Source organism: Panulirus ornatus, chromosome 2 (genome assembly GCF_036320965.1).
Source record: "Panulirus ornatus isolate Po-2019 chromosome 2, ASM3632096v1, whole genome shotgun sequence".
NCBI lineage: Eukaryota > Metazoa > Arthropoda > Malacostraca > Decapoda > Palinuridae > Panulirus > Panulirus ornatus.
In genome coordinates this window covers 7,205,502-7,229,245 of record NC_092225.1, presented here as the reverse complement: position 1 = coordinate 7,229,245, position 23,744 = coordinate 7,205,502, and the positions used below count along the sequence as shown (strand labels likewise).

Genomic DNA, 23,744 nt, shown 5'->3' with positions numbered 1-23,744 from the left:
TTAAACCTAGGTGTTCAAAAAAAAAAAAATGCTGGTAGTTTTATTGCCGTTAGAATACCTCGCAAACGCGGGAGACAGCGACAAAGTATAATAAAAAAAAAAAAAAAAGAATACACGGACGATGGAAGTTTATTCGCAGCATCAAGAATCTGCAAAATATCTTATGTTAGTCTAAGTGGTCGTCTTAGACTGCAAAATTATTCAGCAAGTATGACACCGTCATTGAGAATGAATATAAGAACAGTGCATTATGCACTAGGGATGGTCTGTTGCTTTACCAGTTCCAATAGGGAAGATCTCTTCTTTGAATGCACGTTACTGTTAGGTAAATACTGACGCCACCTTCCATGGAGGAAAGTTTCACACTACTTTAGCTAATGCTCCTTTGTCTCCTTTTTTGGCAGTGCTGTAATAAGTATAGATTTTAAACTGTTGTTAATGAAACTTAGGCAAGGGCTGTTGGCGACTTGTTTCACTTCTTATGCTCATAACCTGCTGAAGGATCAGCAAGTTAGAGGTCCTCCCCTCACCATCGGTCGTCCTTTCGGCTTTCATTCATAGCTTGATATTGTGTAGGATTATAGACGAGTAAACTCGTATCCCGGGATCGAAGCCTTACTTGGGAGCAGTATCGGGTGTACGATAGTTCAACACATCCACGAAAGCGAGGATGGAAACCCAGGTGCTATCCTTTATGTTTATTGGAGTTCAGTAATGACGCTTTCCCACAGGCCTGCGTATTTTTTCGTTCTTGAAGAATATCGCAAACTTATGAAGTTCACAAAAGAGTAAGAGATGGCCTCGGGGTGATGGGCTTGCCAGAGGTAACTAGCGAATATGAGGCGCGGTCATGCACCGACGAGAGGCGGCGTTAAGTGTGTGGTCAGTAAACATAGGCAAGCGGGCCTGATCCTATCTGTTATTGTTTGCTTTCTCATGGAAATAATCATGAATTCCACATGACGAATCAATGTTGACTACAACACATTCACAGTCTCCATCGGCGGAGAAGGATGATGCCTTCGGTGCTGCATGGTGGGTGCGAAGCGAAGGTTTGAATGGGCGAAGACTCGTCCCAGCACGTGGAACTCTCGACGCTTAGGTTTGGTTAGCAGGAAAAAAAAAGTGCAAAATGAGATTCCTCCAACTCCCTAGAGTCTTCATTGAATGTGAAACTTGCGTTTATTTTATGGCAACTTAAGTATTGGTTTCTGTTAGAATTTTGATATCTGCTTAGTGATATTCATCGATTTATCACATGAAATAAATGGATGGTTGTCAGTTCATGGACGGTTGGTGTAACGTGAAGTGGAGGTTGTGAGCCTGGCGTGTTGGAGATGGGCTATTGGTTCTTTTGGTTCTTCTTGAAGTTTTCCTCTATGTGTTTCAATGTGGACACCATTCTTACTTTAACTGCAGACACATGCTCCTAAAATACCAGTGAACATTTATAGATAGTGGAGAAGGTGAGACAACCTTGTAAATTCGGTTGCTTGTGAGTATTCGCCTGAGTGATCACCATAACATTTAGGGAGGTGGGATGGCAGTGCTAATAAACAGGTACTTCCCACCCGACCAGCTACGATCTACCCGGTCTTGCACCTAAAAGCGTAAGAAATGCGCTCTCTGCAGGCTCAAAAAATACTGTTCATTTACTATTGCTTAATTATTATCTGTATATGATGTCCCATTGTTCTCCTCCTTTATTCCATACTCCCACGAACTTTCTCATATGGAGTCTCTCCTGGAGATCCTTAGCCAGACGGTTCTCCTGCAGATCCTTACCCATACGGCACTCGTGCAGATCCTTACACAGATGGCTTCCTTTCCTCGTGCGCCATATCCATACGGACTCTCGCCCTTAATTGGACCCCCTCTCCCTTACTCATCAGTTGACTCGTTTCCCCTTATTCCTAATCAGTGGACTCCTTCCCCCTTGCTCCTAATCATGAGACACCCCTACCCGTAGAGAATCATTCCTTACTCTTTCCCAATACAGTCTTTTCCCTGCATTCACCCAAATGGATTTCCCTACCCACACTCATTATCCGTACAGATTCCCTCAGTATATCCATCATATATACAGTCTCCTTCCCCATGCTCCTCACCCATATAAACTCCCCATACTCTTCACCCTTATGGGATTCTTCCCCGATAAAGACTTCCCGTCCATACAGACACCTCTTCAATACCCTTCAATTATGCGAACTACCTCCTCACCCATGCGGACTCAACCTCTTTTCCTTTGCTTCACACCAGCGCAGCAGTACTCTAAAGCCGCGTGTGCCAAGTGCGAGAAGTTGGCAGGCAACGCTGTGACTAGACAGAACATTGATAACAACGTAACAGTTTAGGTAATTGCTGAATTTAACAAAGTGCGAAATTGCAGGCAAATAGTGCTGGATTTGTTTTTATGGGCAGTGCTACCGCTGAGATGAAGTTTGGTGTAGGGAAACTGGTCGTAAAGGTGTGTCGTGGAATGTTAATTGAAAACGTATAAAGTGTTTCATGAAATTCACTTGTTTTTACAGAATACAGGTTTTTAGACATGTATATCAAACATTCGTACATATAGCCTTAGATGATGCTCACAACGACAGTGTTATTAGTGTAGAACAGTGGATTGTTCACTGCTGCAGACACATACAACCACAGTGTCTAGCAAAATATTTTTTCCTCTACTAACGGCAGCACGAGCCAGTAATAGTAGTCTGGTTGAGGAACGCTTGGCGCTTCCGCCTCCTCCCTGGTTTATTTTGTGGGAACGTGATTGGTACACCTCTCACTATAATTAAAGCTGGTACTTTAAGCACCAGTGTATCGGCTAGTAAACCTTGTGGGGATATTTGTTTAGTCTTGTATTGTTGCTGGAGTTGCATGTTGGCAGACAACACGTGAGGTGAAATATTAGAGAGCAGATGGTTGTGGGCTCCAGCCAGGAAAATTGCTCAAGACTTTCTTATTTACGACGACAGGAAAAATTCGAACATACTTTATTTTTTTCTTTTTCATTATTATGATTTACTCTTTTCCACTTAAGGGAGTAGGAAAAAAATATTAGGAGCCGAGACTGTGCGTGTTTCAGTGGATATACTCAGGAAGCAGAGTAATGGCGCCTGTAACAAAAATGATGTCTGGCTTATCGCCGTTGCAGTGGTATTTGCCCACAGATACAGGTCTGCAGATGCAGTGTTAGCATACGAAGCAACTGTGGCGTCTAAGCATCTTAAATCTCTTCTATCCTTGTAAACAGGACGTTTCCTATTTTTATCCTCTATAACCCAGTGAATTGTTGCCGTCTTCTGCGCAGACACCGCCTCTCGATCACGTATGATGATATTTCATGTGCTATCAAACAACCGGAACGCTATGTCGTATATTATTTTGGCAGTGTAAGGACAGAATCATAGTTACCAGCAGTAATACGCAACAGCATCATGAGGGTGTAGCCTCGCCTCAGACAACCGCTAGCTCTAACATATCTCTCGACCACACGGAATGTCAACAACATTAAATCATTAGAAAAACTCTGAAAAGCGTAAGGTGGAGGTAAACATGGCTGACTGAGAATAGCTGACGTAGCTTAGTAATGCTTGTTGTATTGTCGCTGCGACACGTAGTGGATAAACACCATCAATTGTGAGCCGTGATTTGTGTCGGGTCTATGATCATTGTTGAAAGTTAGCATTTCCTGGAATTCCGTCGTATACAGACGTAGTATGCTCTGTGAGGAGCAGTTTGTTGGAAGAAGCGAGACAGTTTCGAAATGATGGTAAACTGAGGTGTGGAATAAAGTTTGCAGGGAGGGAAAGAATATGCTAGGCTGAACGCAGGCTAGAGAATGTGAGGGCAAGAGGACAGGTCGAGGGAAGAAGGAAGCACAGGGCAGTGCGATGAGTTGAAGAGAGAGTTAGGATCGGAAGAAAAAGATGAAGGCTGGAGGAAATGATGAGTGGTGGAGAAAAGGAACAGGTTTGAAAGATAGGCAAGAAAGGTAGAGAGCTGGGAAAAGGGATAAAGGACTGAAACAAAGTATGGGACTGGAAAAGAGGGTTAGGGACGAAAGGATGTGTGAGGGCTAGAGAAAATGATGAGGGTCAGAAGAAAGGAGTAACGGTTGAAAGAATGGATGAGGGCTCATAGAAAGGATGGAGGACGGAGGCAAAACCAACAACTGCGCCAGGTTGAGAAATTAAGAAAATTGGCCAACGTATGAACACACCGGAGAGAATGATTGATGGAGGAGCTGGCATGATTCGGAACGTATCAAATAATCCCAAGACTCAAAAATAGCGAAGGAAGATAAGAGATAGGAAATATTGCTGGAGGCAGAAGTGAAAAACTTTGACTCCGTTATCATGACAGGGATATCAGTGGAATGGAAAGACTGTCTGCTTACAAGATATTCCATGAGGCAAGGCTGGCTTGTACAGAGAGAGAGGACCAACCTACCTACGAGTACCGATGATGAAGTTTTGCCAAAAGACAGGGCTTTCACGTGCCTCTCGCCGCTGTGATTGATAAATAATACTGTTTCTGCCGCCACACACATTACATGATTATCGATCCTGGGTTTATTTGGAACTTGTCATAATATCGTTTTCTCTGAAATGTTTATGTAGTTGTTCCATGCAGTTTGTAATATTTCCGGTTATTATATTGAATACATACAGTAGAGAGAAGCATTTGAAGCCGTCCGCTAGTGGTAAGGGCAAAAAGAAATAAATTTTTCATGCCATCAATGTCGTCAGGGAACCTTAAAACTCCCCATATGATCACAAGACCTCCCTCACCATCGTCGGACCAGACTGTACCCCACCACCAGTCTACCTCTACACCCGGGGTCTCCTATACTCAATGAGGAATTTACTCGTCGATCATTTTCTACCTCAAAATTTTCCAGACTATGATGGTAATTTCCCCTCTAGTGCCTCGCGCAATCTGGTTCTTGTGGGGATGGTTAATTCCTTTCAGGATGACGTTGCCACCCGTGAGCACACAAGCACATGGGATTACACGGGAAGAATAGATAACAAGAGACAGATGATGCATGAACCACGTTATCTGTACTGCTCTCTTAAGATTAGTGGTAGAAACAGGACAGCAGAATAGAAGGCGGTAACGTGTAATCTGACAGCTACAAACGAAAGAGAGAGAGAGAGAGAGAGAGAGAGAGAGAGAGAGAGAGAGAGAGAGAGAGAGAGAGAGAGAGAGAGAGATGCATCATGATAATACCAACGGAAAATTCAAAGTCAGCTGAACACTTTTATCTTACTGTTCGCATGACAGTAACACCAACTGTTGCGGATGAACAAATCTTGTGCAGACTGATGTTACCGCCCGGGTCCTCCTATGTCTTCATCATACACCAGAGTATACATAGAATGATACTTAGAATATTACATATCAGTCTGGGGAAGATGAAAAACGGATGACTGTATGCAAAGTATTCCTGATTTTCTGAGCCAAGACGGTAGCCTAGGTTTAGGGGCTTCGGCCACAAATAGCTTGAGTGAGAAGAGAAAAAATGTACTTAATCATTAAAGGTTTTTGGATGGTAAGGCAGTTGTGTTGGATTTACTGTGGTGCAGAGCTAATGTAACTCATCGTGGTGCGGTCATGATATTTAGCCTTCTGCAGGGGACGATGTCGGATGACGTCCATGTTGACCCGAGGGGAAGAGGAAAAAAAAAGCAAAGGAAAGAAAAATAAGTGAGAGCATGAACAACAACAGGTGAGGACGGTGGGGGCGATAGCTTCAGCTGCCTTGGTCTCAGTAAGCGAGGGTAGCGCAGCCGCCGGGGGATGGGCTCAATACACTCTTGATGGACACCCCTGGCATCCACTACCACCACTCCTGCCCCCGGGTAAGGCTGTGCTCGGGAGAGTGTAGGGGAAAGTGAACAGAACGGTGGAAGAATGGAACAGGTAAGCGAGGAGGAAGCGTATCGCACAGTAGGTTGTTGGAAGGTGATAACACGCCTCCACAATGATGTCCTGGTAGTTTCTCTCTCTCTCTCTCTCTCTCTCTCTCTCTCTCTCTCTCTCTCTCTCTCTCTCTCTGAGCAAGTCTCAGCGCTTTGTCATGTTCCACCAGCCGAGATAATGGCCGTAAGCGCAGTCTTAATTGGTTGTATTAAATTCAGCATCTCTGGGAAAGTGTTGTAAAGTTTGTGGAAATGAATATGCGTAATTCCAGTCGGGAATGTGAACCGTCTTGATTCCCAGTGAATCAGTCGCGTTTTAGCTTTATGCGAGGTGGGGGAAGGGGGGAGTTGTTGGATGTAGTCGTACGTTATCCCCTAGATTACGATTTTACGACCCTTGAACACGACGGCTTACCCTTAACCACAACGGTACGACCCGTGAACACGACGGTTTACCCTTAACCTCGACGGTACGACCCTTGAACACGACGGTATTACCCTTAAGCACGACGGTACGACCCTTGAACACGACGGTATTACCCTTAACCACAACGGTACAACCCTTGAACACAACGGTATTACCCTTAAGCACGACGGTACGACCTTTGAGGAGGTGGATGCGATCCTTGAGCACAGTGGCACCATCCTTAAACACGATAGCACGACTCGTTGGCACGACTACAAGAATATTTGAGCACAACAGTACGACGCGTAAGTACGATGGTCTTCTTTTGATGTTACCTTTAAGTGTCTTACTAATATTTGGACTAAGAAATGGGAACTTTTATACACTTTTTTGCTAGAGTTTGTCAAGTGGGACTTTTCATAAACATGTAAGATTATCTTTCCCGGGTGACTCAGGTTTCATCGGGGATGACTGGAGAGCATCGTCTCTATGGACAAAAATCGATGTACGCAGTGAGGGGAGATTTTGTGTGGAGGCATATCGAGAGTTGTAAGGTTTTGTGTGGAGGTGTAACGAGACGCGTTGGATTTTGTGTGGAGGCATACTGAGACGTAAAATTTTGTGTGGAGGCGTATCGAGACGTGTAAGATCTTGTGTGGAAGCTCATCGACACGCGTAAGAATTTTTCGTTTTTGTTTGGGAGCGAGAAAATGTTATTTCATGTAGTCATTAATTTGTATTAGTTAGTGTACGTTTTCGTGCGCCAAACCTGTTTTAAGTTCGCCGTGTTCAGGTTTTCTTGTAGGTTTTGTTTGATTTATTGGAATTCCAATTTTTTTTAGTCTATTCACTTTGAATTCCACGAGTTTAATAGAGTTCTTATGTTTTGTTATTTTACAGAAGTTGCTCATTGTAGTCTCTTTCTGATGCATTATTTTTTAAAGAAATACTTTCTTGTTCCTTGAAATTCTTTCTTATGCCTGTCCGCCGTTTCCCGCCTTAGCAAGGTAGCGTCTGTAACTAAAGACTGGGCCTTGAAAGGAATGTTGTCATTTTGATCCTTCCTCTGTTCTTTCTTTTGGAAAGTAATAGCACAGGAGGGGAGGGTTTCCAGCCTTTCGCTCCTGCCCCTCTTAGTCACAACGCACAGGGGATACGTGGGTAGTATTCTCTCCCCATAATGTATGTGCTGAAATACGAATTATAACATCTTATGTAATATCGTAATATCAACCCACTAGGGTCTGAGTAAGACCCTTTGTGACCCGTCATTCTTTTGCGCTACCGCTCACAAGATGAGCATGGGGTGCACAATAAATTTGCTTGGGTTATCGGCACAAATCAATCCATCTCTCAACCCCAGGTATAGGGGAGATGTACAGAACTTTGTCGTGTTGTGCTTTACAATTATCCTGTTATTTCTAGTGTGTGATACCTGAAATGTACATTTAAGTTTGTCTTGTGCGATGTTTGTATTGCCACTGACCCATAGGGTTTCCCTCCATAGTTTGTTGCATTATGTTTATCTGTGGCCATATTCGGTAGCATTCCTGTAAATTGCCACTCTGTAGGTGTGATACTTTGTTGGATGGTCCTGAGAAACAGAATTAATATGTGAATGAAGTTGGAGCGGAGTCATGCATATCCATGTATCCCGTGTGTCCCGAAATTAGTGTCCTGGCATCGCGTACGTGTGCCTGACGATGGTTATAGAGGCAGTCTTGTCTGCAGAGCTCGGTTGTTTAGTTGGTTGGTTGAATTAAAGCCGTCAACGTTAAGCTACTTCCACCAGCCATAAGGTCTTTTAACACCTTTTTAGATGTTAAGGATAATTCAAAGACCACATACACTCGTACGATACATGTAGCCCATCGAGAGTTCGGTCAGACCTTTGGATATGGTGGATTTGGATCACAACTCGATGAGACTGCTCATTTCGTCAGTTTGTACGATCAGATCGGGTTTGGATGCATCTTAGAGAGTTCTGATTGGATCGATTAAGATCCCATACTTTGTAAGGAAGTGATGATTTACAATATCAACCATCTCATAAATCCTGAACTTTCATGTTGGTTTACAAATTGTGTTGAATCATACTGGATCTTAATCACTCTTGATTTTTTGAATTTTCGGGATTCTCGGTGTATGTCGAAGCTTGCGCCGAACACACACGGGAATGTTCCTTCCAAACCTATGCCTTGAACTTTGTCTTCCCTTGACTGGCTTTACCAACTCGTGGTAGATTGTGGTCATACTTAGTGAACCATCTTCTGACCTTTAGCTCAAGCATCAAGATGGGACTGCAGAGTACATTCTCAAGTGAGTTATAAAAAGTGACTAGAATACTGCCACTGGATTAGTAGGAGTTTGGTAGTTGCTTATCAACACTGGTGAGAGACCCCATAGACGGCGGGGCCCCTGTTCCTGAAGCTCCGATAACACTTGATTCGAGACGGTGATATACGTTCCTCAACTCTGGTGTTTCCCTAGAGGGAAGTTTCAACTGTTCTATACCGTTGTTGTTGTGAGTGCATGACGAATTTGATATTCCTTTTAACTTAAGTGGCGATGTTTTGCCCAGTTCAAACCCCAGCTTGATGATAAGATTCTAGCCGACCTGTGTCAGGTCTCGGAGTCATTCACGATATTACTTTACGATTAGTGGTAAGGCGATGATGTACCTCCGAGAACGGTGAGCAAGGCCAAGGAGACAAACAGGAGGATGGATGATTAGCGTAGTGAACGTCATTCTACCCATGTCTTCCACGACACCTTTTAAGATTTGCCTGGTGCTGCACGAGCCGCTGGCAGTTGTCATCCTCACACCACAGCACTGTGTACTGGTATGTACAGTGGTTAAACTACCTGATATCTGCTAGTGACTGCATATTTGTAGTATACCACATTCACATCCTCAGGCTGGACATACTCACTGCCCAAGGCACTTTCACGCTGTGTGTATGAACACTCACGGCTGGCAGTCTTGAATCACATCATGTGTACGAATACATGTGGCTCACAGTCTGTGCTCATACTATGTATATGCATACCGGGGCTGACACTTTGTGATCACACCCATGTTTACGAACTTTTGGGCCTAACAGTGTGTTATACGATATAACGATATACGATGTATATGATCACACTCTGTTTATGAACACCTTTGGCTGACAGCCTGTGATCATACTGTCTATGGACACCTATGGCTGTCAGTCAGTGATAGCTTATGTTCATGAACACCTGAGATCACAGTCTATAATCATCATGTTCATGAACACCTGGGCTGACAGCCTGTTAACATACCATGTTTATGAACATCTGTGGGCTAACGGTCTGTGATTACAACATGTTCATGAACACCTGGGACTGACATAGTGTGATCATACGATGTTTTCAAACACTTGGGGCTGACTGTCTGTGCACACACCATGTTTATGAACACGTGTGGAGCTGACAGGATACTTAGTAGATCGGATCAGGGGCACATTTGTTCCTGCTGTTGACAACTTAGGCTGTCACCGAAAGGCGAAGATTTGTGTCCAGGAATGTTGACAGAAGCTCATGAAGTGCTCAGGGAGAAAACTGTTAATCTGTTCATCTGGAGGAAGAAAAACACGGTGGATTTCGAAGGAAGAAGGAAGGATTAAGTGCGAAATAAGCATTACAACTTTGGAAAGGCTAGATTGTAAATCGTGGTAGTTTACTTTATAACAGAACCTGTAACAGGTACTTTTCCGTCATGTATATGGCCGAAGCCGTTGGTTGAGATTGATGGAGTAATTGTTTATGATTTCATATCTTCTTTTTGTATACTGGAGGTAAAAATTCATCACATGACGTCACAAGGCTGGTATGCCCTTCCCACACTGACTCTGGGAGGTTGTGGCCCTCACCACTCACCTGGAAGAACAACCACTGGTTTTACACCAGTGTCACCAGTGTCATCCGAATTTGAATGTGGTTCATGCATGTATATAACCTTGTAATTGTCTGTGTCTGCTTTCTGTAGCTTGAGTATCTGTAGCGACTGGCAGGTGAACATGTGTCACAGAAACACGTGACTCGGCTGATAAGTAACCAGAGACAGTCATCATGACATTTATTAGATGACCAACAGCCAGAGACAGTTGGACACACTCAGTGGGATGTGGGCGGCCGCCGTGGAAGCGTTGTACTGGCAGGACTCAAGTGTCGCCAGGTTCACACATGCCGCCGGCGCTCATGCCTCCCGGGGCGAGGCAAGATCCTCTTCTGTTAGCTTATCTCACCTCCCATCTAAGGCCGCTCGGATTTCTGCACGTGAGGGATGACCATCTTGATAACGGCGCCTCCCTCACACCGGAGTAGCAGTAGGGGGGCGTGTGTGTGGCACAGCACAGGTGATGGGGGTAGGTTAGTGGTGATGGTGGTCTAGGGTAGTGGTGATGGTGTAGAGTAGTGGTGGTGGTATAGGGTAGTGGTAATGAACGATAGTAGTGGTGTTGGTTGTGGTGTGTGGTAGTGGTGGTTTCGGTGTAGGATGTTGGTAGTAGTGGTGGTGTGGAGAGGAACCATCAGGAGCAGCCATGCTGACAGTCCGGGTGCGGAGGGAAGCCTCGTCCACTGAACCGTCCTGATCTTCCTCACTGGTCATCCTGGTGTGAAGATAACATCACGGGTAGAAATCATCAACCACGAATTTCCGTAACTTAATCATGCCATGTAACGCAAAGGAAGTTTCTTCTCTTATATACAAATACCGGGTTTCCTTGTGAGTTGTAGTCGTATGTGGGAATGTGTAGTATCATATACCCAGCGGGACGAGTGTGGTCATACGGAGTCTCAGTAGGGCAGTCGTCACTGGTCGTCACGAGGCGAATGTGGTCGTACAGAGTATTACCTGGGTGGTCCTCGCCCAGTGTGATGAGTGTGGTCGTACGACGTTTCACCAGTGTGGTGATTCACCCAGTGGAACGAGTGTGGTCGTACGACGTCTCACCAGTGTGGTGGTTCAACCAGTGGGACGAGTGTGGTCGTACAACGTCACCAGTGTGGTGGTTCACCCAGTGGGACGAGTGTGGTCGTACGACGTCTCACCAGTGTGGTGGTTCACCCAGTGGGACGAGTGTGGTCGTACGACGTCTCACCATGGTGGTCGTCGACAAGTCAACAGCCATACGGGTGGGACAGAATGCTTCCTTGGCATTTGCTTAAATTTCCTTTATGGATGGTTGGATATGGATATCATGGCTAAATTCTGTACCATCCGTCAGAATTTAGAGGACAAGAATTATAAGCTGTTAGATTAACTTGCATTTTGTCACCTTTATGAGAGAGAGAGAGAGAGAGAGAGAGAGAGAGAGAGAGAGAGAGAGAGAGAGAGAGAGAGAGAGACTTTCCCACGATCTAATGTGAGGAAGAATGGTAACGGAAAAGACGAACATGAAAATCATAGATATTTTTCATGATCCCTTAAGTATCAGACTCTTTATGAAATACGAAATTTACAGAGACAAACCTTGTACATCTCGCAATATTTGTTTTTCATGATTATGATACGTCGCTGTCTCCCGCGTTAGCGAGGTAGCGCAAGGAAACAGACGAAAAAATGGCCCAACCCACCCAAATACACATGTATATACATACACGTCCACACACAGCACGTATACATACCTATACATCTCATCGTATACATATATATACACACATAGACATATACATATATACACATGTACATAATTCATACTGTCTGCCCTTATTCTTTCCCGTCACCACCCCGCCACACATGAAATGACAACCCCCCTCCCCCCGCATGTGCGCGAGGTAGCGCTAGGAAAAGACAACAAAGGTAACGTTCGTTCACACTCAGTCTCTAGCTGTCATGTATAATACACCGAAACCACAGCTCCCTTTCCACATCCAGGCCCCACAAAACATTCCATGGTTTACCCCAGACGCTTCACATGCCCTAATTCAATCCTTTGACAGCACGTCGACCCCGGTATACCACATCGTTCCAATTCACTCTGTTCCTTGCACGCCTTTCACCCTCCTGCATGTTCAGGCCCCGATCACACAAAATCTTTTTCACTCCATCTTTCCACCTCCAATTTGGTCTCCCACTTCTCGTTCCCCTCCACCGCTGACACATATATCCTCTTGGTCAATCTTTCCTCACTCATTCTCTCCATGTGACCAAACCATTTCAAAACACCCTCTTCTGCTCTCTCAACCACACTCTTTTTATTACCACACATCCCTTTTACCATTTCATTACTTACTCGATCAAACCTCCTCACACCACTTATTGTCCTCAAACATCTCATTTCCAGCACATCCATCCTCTTTCGCACAACTCTATCTATAGCCCACGCCTCGCTACCATACAACATTGTTAGAACCACTATTCCTTCAAACATACCCATTTTTGCTTTCCAAGATAACGTTCTCGACTTCCACACATTTTTCAACGCTTCCAGAACTTTCGCCCCCTCCCCCACCCTATGATTCACTTCCTCTTCCATAGTTCCATCCGCTGCCAGATCCTCTCCCAGATATCTAAAACACTTCACTTCCTCCAGTTTTTCTACATTCAAACTTACCTCCCTACTGTACCTAATACCCTTGCTCTTATTCACATTTACTCTCAGCTTTTTTCTTTCACACACTTTACCAAACTCAATCATCTGCTTCTGCACTTTCTCACATGAATCAGCCACCAACGCTGTATCATCAACGAACAACAACTAACTCACTTCCCAAGCTCTCTCATCCACAACAGACTGCATACTTGCCCGTCTTTCCAAAACTCTTGCATTCACCTCCCTAACAACCCCATCCATAGACAAATTAAACAACCATGGAGACATCACGCACCCCTGCCGCAAACCAACATTCTTGAGAACCAGTCACTTTCCTTTCTTCCTACACGTACACATGCCTTACATCCTTGATAAAAAATTTTCACTGCTTCTAACAACTTATCTCCCACACCATATATTCTTAATACCTTCCACGGAGCATCTCTATCAACTCTGTCATATGCCTTCTCCAGATCCATAAATGCTACATACAAATCCATTTGCTTTTCTAATTATTTCTCACGTACATTCTTCAAAGCAAACACCTGATCCACACATCCCCTACCACTTCTGAAACCACACTGCTCTTCTCCAATCTGATGCTCTGTACACGCCTTCACCCTCTCAATTAATACCCTCCCATATAATTTTCCAGGAATACTCAACACACTTACACCTCTGTAATTTGAGCACTCACCCTTATCACCTTTGCCTTTGTACAGTGGTACTTTGCAAGCATTTCTCCAGTCCTCAGGCACCTCACCATGAGTCATACATACATCAAAAACCTTACCAACCAGTCTACAATACAGTCACCCCCTTTTTTAATAAAATCCACTGCAATACCATCCAAACCCGCTGCCTTGCCGGCTTTCATCTTTCGCAAAGCTTTTACTACCTCTTCTCTGTGTACCAAATCATTCTCCCTCACCATCTAACTTTGCACACCACCTCGACCAAAACACCCTATATCTGCCGCTCTATCACCAATACATTCAACAAACCTCCAAAATACTCACTCCATCTCCTCACATCACCACTACTTGTGATCACCTCCCCATTAGCTTCCTTCACTGATGTTCTCATTTGTTCCCTTGTCTTACGCACTTTATTTACCTCCTTCCAAAACATCTTATTATTCTACCTTAAATTTAATTATACTCTCTCGCCCCAACTCTCATTTGCCCTTTTTTTCGACCCTTACACCTTTCTCTTGACCTCCTGCCTCTTTCTTTTATACATCTCCCAGTCATTTGCAATATTTCCCTGCAAAAATCGTCATCTTACTTCTTCATCCCACCACTCACTACCCTTTCTAATCTGCCCACCTCCCACGCTTCTCATGCCACAAGCATCTTTTGCACAAGCCATTACTGCTTCCCTAAATACATCCCATTCCTCCCCCACTCCTTTTACGTCCTTTGTTCTCACCTTTTTCCATTCTGTACTCAGTCCCTTCTGGTACTTCCTAACACAAGTCTCCTTCCCAAGCTCACTTACTCTCACCACTCTCTTCACTCCAACGTCCTCTCTTCTTTTCTGAAAACCTCTTCAAATCTTCACCTTCCCCTCCACAAGATAATGATCCGACATCCCTCCAGTTGCACCTCTCAGTACATTAACATCCAGAAGTCTCTCTTTTGTGCGCCTATCAATTAACACGTAATCCAATAACGCTTTCTGGCCATCTCTCCTACTTACATACGTATACTTATGGATATCTCTCTTTTTAGACCAGGTATTCCCAATCACCAGTCCTTTTTCAGCACATAAATCTACAAGCTCTTCACCATTTCCATTTACAACACTAAACACCCCATGTACACCAATTATTCCCTCAACTGCCACATTACTCATCTTTGCATTCAAATCACACATCACTATAACCCCGGTCTCGTGCGTCAAAACTACTAACACACTCACTCAGCTGCTCCTAAAACACTTGCCACTCATGATTTTTCTTCTCATGCCCAGGTGCATATGCACCAATAATCACCCATCTCTCTCCATCAACTTTCAGTTTTACCCATATCAATCTAGAATTTACTTTCTTACACTCTATCACATCCTCCCACCACTCCTGTTTCAGGAGTAGTGCTACTCCTTCCCTTGCTCTTGTCCTCTCACTAACCCCTGACTTTACTCCCAAGACTTTCCCAAACCACTCTTCCCCTTTACCCTTGAGCTTTGTTTCACTCAGAGCCAAAACATCCAGGTTCCTTTCCTCAAACATACTACCTATCTCCTTTTTTCTCATCTTGGTTACATCCACACACATTTAGACGCCTCTATCTGAGCCTTCGAGGAGGATGAGCACTCCCCGCGTGACTACGTCTTCTGTTTCCCCGTTTAGAAAGTTTAAGTAGAAGGAGGGGAGGGTTTCTAGCCCCCCCCCCCCCCCGCTCTCGTCCCCTTTAGTCGCCTTCTACGACACGTGAGGAATGCGTGGGAAGTATTCTTTGTCCCCTTATCCCCAAATGTGTCTACGTTAGGGGCAGGGCTATAGTATGCAGGGGGTGGGGGCTTGGGGGTTTGGGAGTTTAGTCAGGTTGTGTTTGCAGATGACACCGCTCTAGTGTATCGAGAGAGAAACTTTAGAGGCTGCTGTGTGAGTCTTTAATGAGTGTTTGAAGGAGGTAGTTGAATGTTTATGTGAACAAAACTAAGGAAATGAGGTATAGTATGCTGGGGAGCGAATGAGGGGGAGGGGGGAGGTGAGAGAATGGTTGGTTTGAGTGTGAATTTGAGTGGGGAGAACCTAGAACCTGGAGGAACTAGAGAGTCTTATGTATCAGTGAGTCAAGTGGAGGGTGAGGGCGAAAGCCCTAGTTGCATCGGGGAGTGCATGAAACGAGTGGTCGCTGTTTGTTAGGGCAAAGAGGGGTTTATTTGAAGGTATAGAAGTTGTTTCAGTGGTATTGTGCTGGTGCAAGTCTTGGGTTTTGAATGAAAAAGGAATGGAAATGGATGGACATTTTGACAGTGAAGTACCTGTGAGCAGTATGTGATGTAGAGGTAGTTGATCTATTGAGGAGCGAGAGTGTAAGAGCTACGTGTGGTAGTAAGTGCTGTCTAGTTGAAAGAGTTAACCAGGGTGTGCTGAAATGGCTAGGAAATATCGAGAGGATGGGCGAAGAAAGACCAAGAGAATTTGTACGTCATAGGTGGACGGAGCAGGGAGAATGATGAGAACGAGAAGGAGATAGAAAGATGAAGTGAAACCAGTACTTTCTCTTCTCAAACCAAGATTCTCGTAACACGGCAACGAATTCAGCATACAAAACAATGAATAGTTCAGAGGTATTACCAATAACATGTCATTCCTATCCTTGACTTGACCAGATTTAGTAGACTATTATTTTGAAAATAGATTAACATTCGATTTCGGTTAAGCTCGGTTTATATATATTTATTTATTTATTTGTTTTACTTAGTCATTGTCTCCCGCGTTAGCGAGGTAGCGCAAGGAAACAGACGAAAGAATGGCCCAACCCACCCACATACATATATATATATATATATATATATATATATATATATATATATATATATATATATATATATATATATACACGTCCACACACGCAAATATAATACGTATACACCTCAACGTATATATATATATATATATATATATATATATATATATATATATATATATATATATATATATATATACACACATGTACATAATTCATACTGTCTGCCTTTATTCATTCCCATCGCCACCCTGCCAAACATGAAATAACAACCCCCTCCCCCCGCATGTGCGCGAGATAGCGCTAGGAAAATACAACAAAGGCCACATTCGTTCACTCAGTCTCTAACTGCCATGTGTAATGCTTCGAAACCACGGCACCCTTTCCACATCCAGGCCCCACAGAAATTTCCATGGTTTACCCCAGACGCTTCACATGCCCTGGTTCAATCCATTGACAGCACGTCGATCCCGGTATACTACATCGTTCCAATTCAATTTATTCCTTGCACTCTTTTCATCCTCCTCTATGTTCAGGCCCCGATCGCTCAAAATCTTTTTCACTCCATCCTCCCACCTGCAATTTGGTCTCCAACTTCTCGTTCCCTCCACCTCTAACACATATATCATCTTTGTCAATCTTTCCTCATTCATTCTCTCCGTGTATCCAAACCATTTCAATACACCCTCTTCTGTGAGCCTGATGGGAAGTGACCGGTGAAGACCCCGTTGCTCACCAACGTGAGATGAAGGGTATTCGAGTACATAGTATTCGAATAGTCATTTCCCTATTAGGGGCGATCATAGCCTAGCATAGCGCTGCCGCCTGTTGCTGAGGGGTCCCGGGTTCGATCCTGGCTGTTGAAGGTTTATATATATATTATATATATATATATATATATATATATATATATATATATATATATATTTTTTTTTTTTTTTTTTTTTTTTATACTTGGGCGCATATATGATATGTAGGAGGCAGATGTAATAAGCTTCCATAATGATTTTGTTTATTGAAAATTGCTTTACACATACAAAAATGTGTATATCACTACATCAAGTACTCAGCTGTTCCTTATAGTATAAACTCGCGTATTCTGAAAACTTGTTTTCGGTGTAGAACAGATGCCTCGCTTGAGTAATTGTCACTGTTTCAGGCAGTGCTGTATTTTCCGTCCCCTCATTAATATGGTGTGGGCCCACCAAGGGTACGTGTTGTTTAGTGTTTCGTTCCGACAAAAGTTCTCCACATGAATAATAAACCAGTAAGACGGTAATATGAGAGTAGGTGCTTAAGGAAACTCGAGCCTAGCCGCAGCCATCCGTGCACAGGACAAAACATACTAGTCTTCTTCCTAGTGGTAAGTATTCGTCGGTCCAGATGAATGTGTCCTTTGCAGTAATATATTAACTGATTAAAAGATACGAAACATTTGTTGAATAAGGAAATATTTTGCTGAAAATCTGTATCTGCGCGGTTAGTTGGTAGCATTACGAAGGGATGAAACTTCGATGGAAGCATTTTTGTATCATGCATTGTTCACTCTCATCGGGTCTCAGCTTTATTTTCGTGAGAAGCCACACTTTCAGCTCACTGCCATTAGTAACAACGTCTTGTTTAAGAAGAGCTGTAGCTACATGTGACCCAGAAAAGTTTCATGAGACAGGTTATGGCTGCAGGTCCAAAGTAACACCTGCTAGCTTGGGGGAAGGTTACGGTCGTTAGTCATTTCTCTGACTAACGCTCTGCTTCAGTCCGTTTCAACGGAGTGTTTGTACGAATTCTGCACGAATACGTCCTGTTGCTGGTGTTGATATCAGTGATTAGAAAAAGTGTCAGGTTCATTGAACTCTTATGAGTTTTTAAGAGCATGTAAGCACTACACTCGCAAGTATGGAGTGGAATGAGTTTACATTACATTATTGTTTTTGGTCTAAGTGATGAGGTGGTGGTGAGGGGGACGCGTGATCTTTTTTTTTATTACAAAGAGAAACGAGGACATTTTTCTTCACAACCAGGCGCACATTTAAAAGAAAAAATAAACCACACTTTTAGGAAGAATATTGGACGAGATACATTTTGTTACGGTGTTTGTTCCAATTTTATAGACTAACAGGATCACAAAACAATGGCCTTTCCGATTTTAACTCGACACGGCGGTGCGACCTTTGATTAGGACGCTCCCACCGTTAGAGGAGTCAGGTCAAAGGTTATATCATCGTAATCGAGTTGTATCGTCGCCCTTAATGGTTTTATCGTCTCGTTTAAGGAGTGACTTTCTCTTGTACCGCGACCGACATGGTACGAGCAAAATATGCCAAGTCAATGCCATCTAGGATGGAAGGGGAAAAGTAAAAGAAGGAAATTAATCTAGGGCCCGCAGGTATTTGCAAACCTAACTCTTAAAGGAAGAAAGGCTAATTGAAGATGGAAAGAAAAAAAGGAAGAGGATTCTACAGCTTATCTGTTGAAGAGAAGGAGATATCATAACAACCAGCCCGTCGAATGACTGGTCTCCACACAGCAGGTGTGGGAAGCAGCAGCCATACGCGTGTCACGGGTCCAAACCTTTGGGTTAGGTACACATGCAGACAGCTCACGAGAACAATGGCCAAAATGATAGCTTTAGAATAGAGAGGGAGAACAGCAACATCGCGGTGTACGGCTAGGGAAGGATGAAGATAGGTGATGTTAGGAGACTGAGACGGAAGGCTTTTGATTCCACTTTAGTTTATAGATCTGTTGATGATGCAGTATTCCATACGTGGAAGATTAGAACCCTCGTAGATACGATATAGTTGCTCATAAGAGAAATATTTGCGGCAATAGACTTTGTGATGTTGATTATGTTGGGTTTCTAGGACTGAGTGCAGGAAATGGATATGCCCATCATATTTATGTTATTACAGGGTTAAATTCTTTTTTTTTTATTAAAAGGAAACGAATGATTCTTAGATACATATTTCGGAGAAACCGTTGTCGCACCATGAAGTTTACCAAGGTTACTGCTTCGCCGCTCCGAGATGTTTTACATCATGGAATATGATCAGCACGAGAAAGAGAACGAGCAATAAAGAGAGGAGGGAAGTAAAAGTGAGTTGCATTATGTAAAGTGGAATCATCAGCATAAAAGTGAATAAGGTTAGAGTGTAAGGAAGAAAAGAGCATATAATGAGAGAAGAACGAATGCAGGCGATAGGACAGAACCTAAGCAGCAACACCATTGATAGCATAAAGGGAGAGGTCACTCCATCGACGACTATTTCCGTGAATAGCTTGAGAGGAAGTTATGCATCAGAGAACAGAGAGAAGCAGAGAAACCAAAGGAAGGGAGTTTAGAAAGCAAAGACTTGTGCCACATCTTGCCAGATGCTCATGAGTTGTTGCGGGATTTATCGAACGTGCTGAGAGAGGAGGAGGACCAGAGGTGAGTCACAGGAGAGATCACCAGTGTAGACCTAGCACAGCGAATTCCATACTGGTGATATAATATATGGGAGTGAGATTCTAAATGTTTGAGAAAGCAAGAGTTTCTGGGAATTACAAAAACTTTGGAGAGAGCAGAAGTTAGAGCACTGGATCTATAATTGGAGGGCTTAGAGCAGTCTCCTTTCTTAAGGATGGGCTGCATTAAGGCGTGCTTCCAAGTGGAAGGAAAAGTCTAGTGACTACTTACTAAATCTGATAAAATATTTGACAGAATAATGTGTTAATGAGACTGTCAATATGTAGAACTTTGCCGTACGCATCATGGACCTACGATAGGCAGCTTGAATTTCAAACGTACGATATTACTTCTTTCTCATTTTTCACCGGCTAATGTGTAAAATATCACGACATATAGATCCCAAGGGAGGACTTTCTCATCAGAATTCTTTCATTTTTGATCAGTAAAAGACACACGAACACCATAGGACAAGCGCCCGTGCCAGGTGAAGATTTGGCCAGTTTAACGACATTGAAAAATTGATGGCTTTCGTGGTAGGATGCACCGCGTCACTCGGAGGCGGGCGAAAATTGGGCTCTCTCTCTCTCTCTCTCTCTCTCTCTCTCTCTCTCTCTCTCTCTCTCGAGTTAACAATATACAATAAACTTAATCAGCAGTAACGATTATTCTTACAGTTATTCCGATACTTTTAGTCCCTCTAAGGGAAAAATAAAATTCTATGTTGGTTTAACTGTTTGGACGACCAATAAAAGAACCTTGTCAGTTTCACCACTTTTTCAAAACAATAATATCAGTATAATAACAAAATTGTCTCTGTCTACAGAATCATATTAATTTGTCACATGACAAAACTCTCTTGATTATTGCCATCAGCTGTGTTATCAAATATCATAGATTTAATTTCATTGAAAACTGGTCGGCGGTCTTAGTAATAATCTTACCTTTTTGCAACTGCTGCATTCAATTTTATGAGAATTTTCACTAGTTTATAGCGACATCGGGATCCGTACTCCTGTGTCTGAGTGTGGAAAACTAGAATAACAGTGAGCGGGAACTGGCAAAATTATGTTGAGTGTACGGAAGCAATGATGTAGTTAGGACTACCAAGCTCAAGTGGCGAGTTAAAGAAATAGTTTCATATTTGGTAGACACAGATGTTTATGTATTACGATGTGAGAGAATGGCTAAGAACAGGATAGTAATTCCCTGTAAATTGACTTTCTCCTTTTGAATCGCTGAAATATTTACGATTCTTGTACTGATGTGTTAGAGTAACAGCCACTTAGGGAAACACTATCTATGACTCGAAGTATTAATGTGGTGCCCTGAACCATGTTACTTTCCTCCGTGTCAAGTGGTTGTGGGCACAGCCGGCCAGCGAAGTAACAACCCTCCTGACTCAGGAGTGTTAAGTGATGCCTGGAACCATCGTACACTGTTCGCCTGAGAATGTTGTATCTTCTGAGGTTTCAACAGACGTGAGAAAGAGGCAAGATATCTTGGTACAGGGGAGTAGGTGAAGACGGGTATGACCATGGCCTTCGCTAGGCTCTGGACGCCGGCGGGTGAGCATATGCACAGATACCTTCTGTGGTTGCCACGTGAATAAGACTTCCCTACGCTGTTTGTCTCCAGAGACTTGCATTAAAGGTTCATATGATCAAGCCAGTGTTACATGAAGGGAAAACGTATTACGTATATATATATATATATATATATATATATATATATATATATATATATATATATATATATATATATATATATTTTTTTTTTTTTATACTTTGTCGCTGTCTCCCGCGTTTGCGAGGTAGCGCAAGGAAACAGACGCGAAAGAAATGGCCCATCCCCCCCCCCATACACATGTATATACATACGTCCACACACGCAAATATACATACCTACACAGCTTTCCATGGTTTACCCCAGACGCTTCACATGCCTTGATTCAATCCACTGACAGCACGTCAACCCCGGTATACCACATCGCTCCAATTCACTCTATTCCTTGCCCTCCTTTCACCCTCCTGCATGTTCAGGCCCCGATCACACAAAATCTTTTTCACTCCATCTTTCCACCTCCAATTTGGTCTCCCTCTTCTCCTCGTTCCCTCCACCTCCGACACATATATCCTCTTGGTCAATCTTTCCTCACTCATTCTCTCCATGTGCCCAAACCACTTCAAAACACCCTCTTCTGCTCTCTCAACCACGCTCTTTTTATTTCCACACATCTCTCTTACCCTTACGTTACTCACTCGATCAAACCACCTCACACCACACATTGTCCTCAAACATCTCATTTCCAGCACATCCATCCTCCTGCGCACAACTCTATCCATAGCCCACGCCTCGCAACCATACAACATTGTTGGAACCACTATTCCTTCAAACATACCCATTTTTGCTTTCCGAGATAATGTTCTCGACTTCCACACATTCTTCAAGGCCCCCAGAATTTTCGCCCCCTCCCCCACCCTATGATCCACTTCCGCTTCCATGGTTCCATCCGCTGCCAGATCCACTCCCAGATATCTAAAACACTTCACTTCCTCCAGTTTTTCTCCATTCAAACTCACCTCCCAATTGACTTGACCCTCAACCCTACTGTACCTAATAACCTTGCTCTTATTCACATTTACTCTTAACTTTCTTCTTCCACACACTTTACCAAACTCAGTCACCAGCTTCTGCAGTTTCTCACATGAATCAGCCACCAGCGCTGTATCATCAGCGAACAACAACTGACTCACTTCCCAAGCTCTCTCATCCCCAACAGACTTCATACTTGCCCCTCTTTCCAAAACTCTTGCATTTACCTCCCTAACAACCCCATCCATAAACAAATCAAACAACCATGGAGACATCACACACCCCTGCCGCAAACCTACATTCACTGAGAACCAATCACTTTCCTCTCTTCCTACACGTACACATGCCTTACATCCTCGATAAAAACTTTTCACTACTTCTAACAACTTTCCTCCCACACCATATATTCTTAATACCTTCCACAGAGCATCTCTATCAACTCTATCATATGCCTTCTCCAGATCCATAAATGCTACATACAAATCCATTTGCTTTTCTAAGTATTTCTCACATACATTCTTCAAAGCAAACACCTGATCCACACATCCTCTACCACTTCTGAAACCACACTGCTCTCCCCCAATCTGATGCTATGTACATGCCTTCACCCTCTCAATCAATACCCTCCCATATAATTTACCAGGAATACTCAACAAACTTATACCTCTGTAATTTGAGCACTCACTCTTATCCCCTTTGCCTTTGTACAATGGCACTATGCACGCATTCCGCCAATCCTCAGGCACCTCACCATGAGTCATACATACATTAAATAACCTTACCAACCAGTCAACAATACAGTCACCCCCTTTTTTAATAAATTCCACTGCAATATCATCCAAACCTGCTGCCTTGCCGGCTTTCATCTTCCGCAAAGCTTTCACTACCTCTTCTCTGTTTACCAAATCATTTTCCCTAACCCTCTCACTTTGCACACCACCTCGACCAAAACACCCTACATCTGCCACTCTATCATCAAACACATTCAACAAACCTTCAAAATACTCACTCCATCTCCTTCTCACATCACCACTACTTGTTATCACCTCCCCATTTGCGCCCTTCACTGAAGTTCCCATTTGCTCCCTTGTCTTACGCACTTTATTTACCTCCTTCCAGAACATCTTTTTATTCTCCCTAAAATTTAATGATACTCTCTCACCCCAACTCTCATTTGCCCTTTTTTTCACCTCTTGCACCTTTCTCTTGACCTCCTGTCTCTTTCTTTTATACATCTCCCACTCAATTGCATTTTTTCCCTGCAAAAATCGTCCAAATGCCTCTCTCTTCTCTATCACTAATACTCTTACTTCTTCATCCCACCACTCA

The 23,744-nt window shown here is 43.3% G+C and overlaps 1 protein-coding gene across 5 annotated transcripts in view; it reads left to right on the top strand.

Annotated features, from left to right (window-relative positions):
- Positions 1 to 23,744, top strand: part of LOC139753327 (uncharacterized) — a 654,487-nt gene that overhangs the window by 555,621 nt on the left and 75,122 nt on the right. The window contains exon 6 of one of the 5 annotated variants that reach the window (XM_071669694.1): positions 5,641 to 5,854. The exons of the other annotated variants lie outside the window; for them this stretch is intronic. Coding sequence (XP_071525795.1) covers positions 5,641 to 5,716 — 76 coding nt within the window. The 3' untranslated portion in view covers positions 5,717 to 5,854. Of the gene's footprint in view, positions 1 to 5,640; positions 5,855 to 23,744 lie in introns of those variants that run through there. 5 annotated transcript variants of the gene reach the window in all.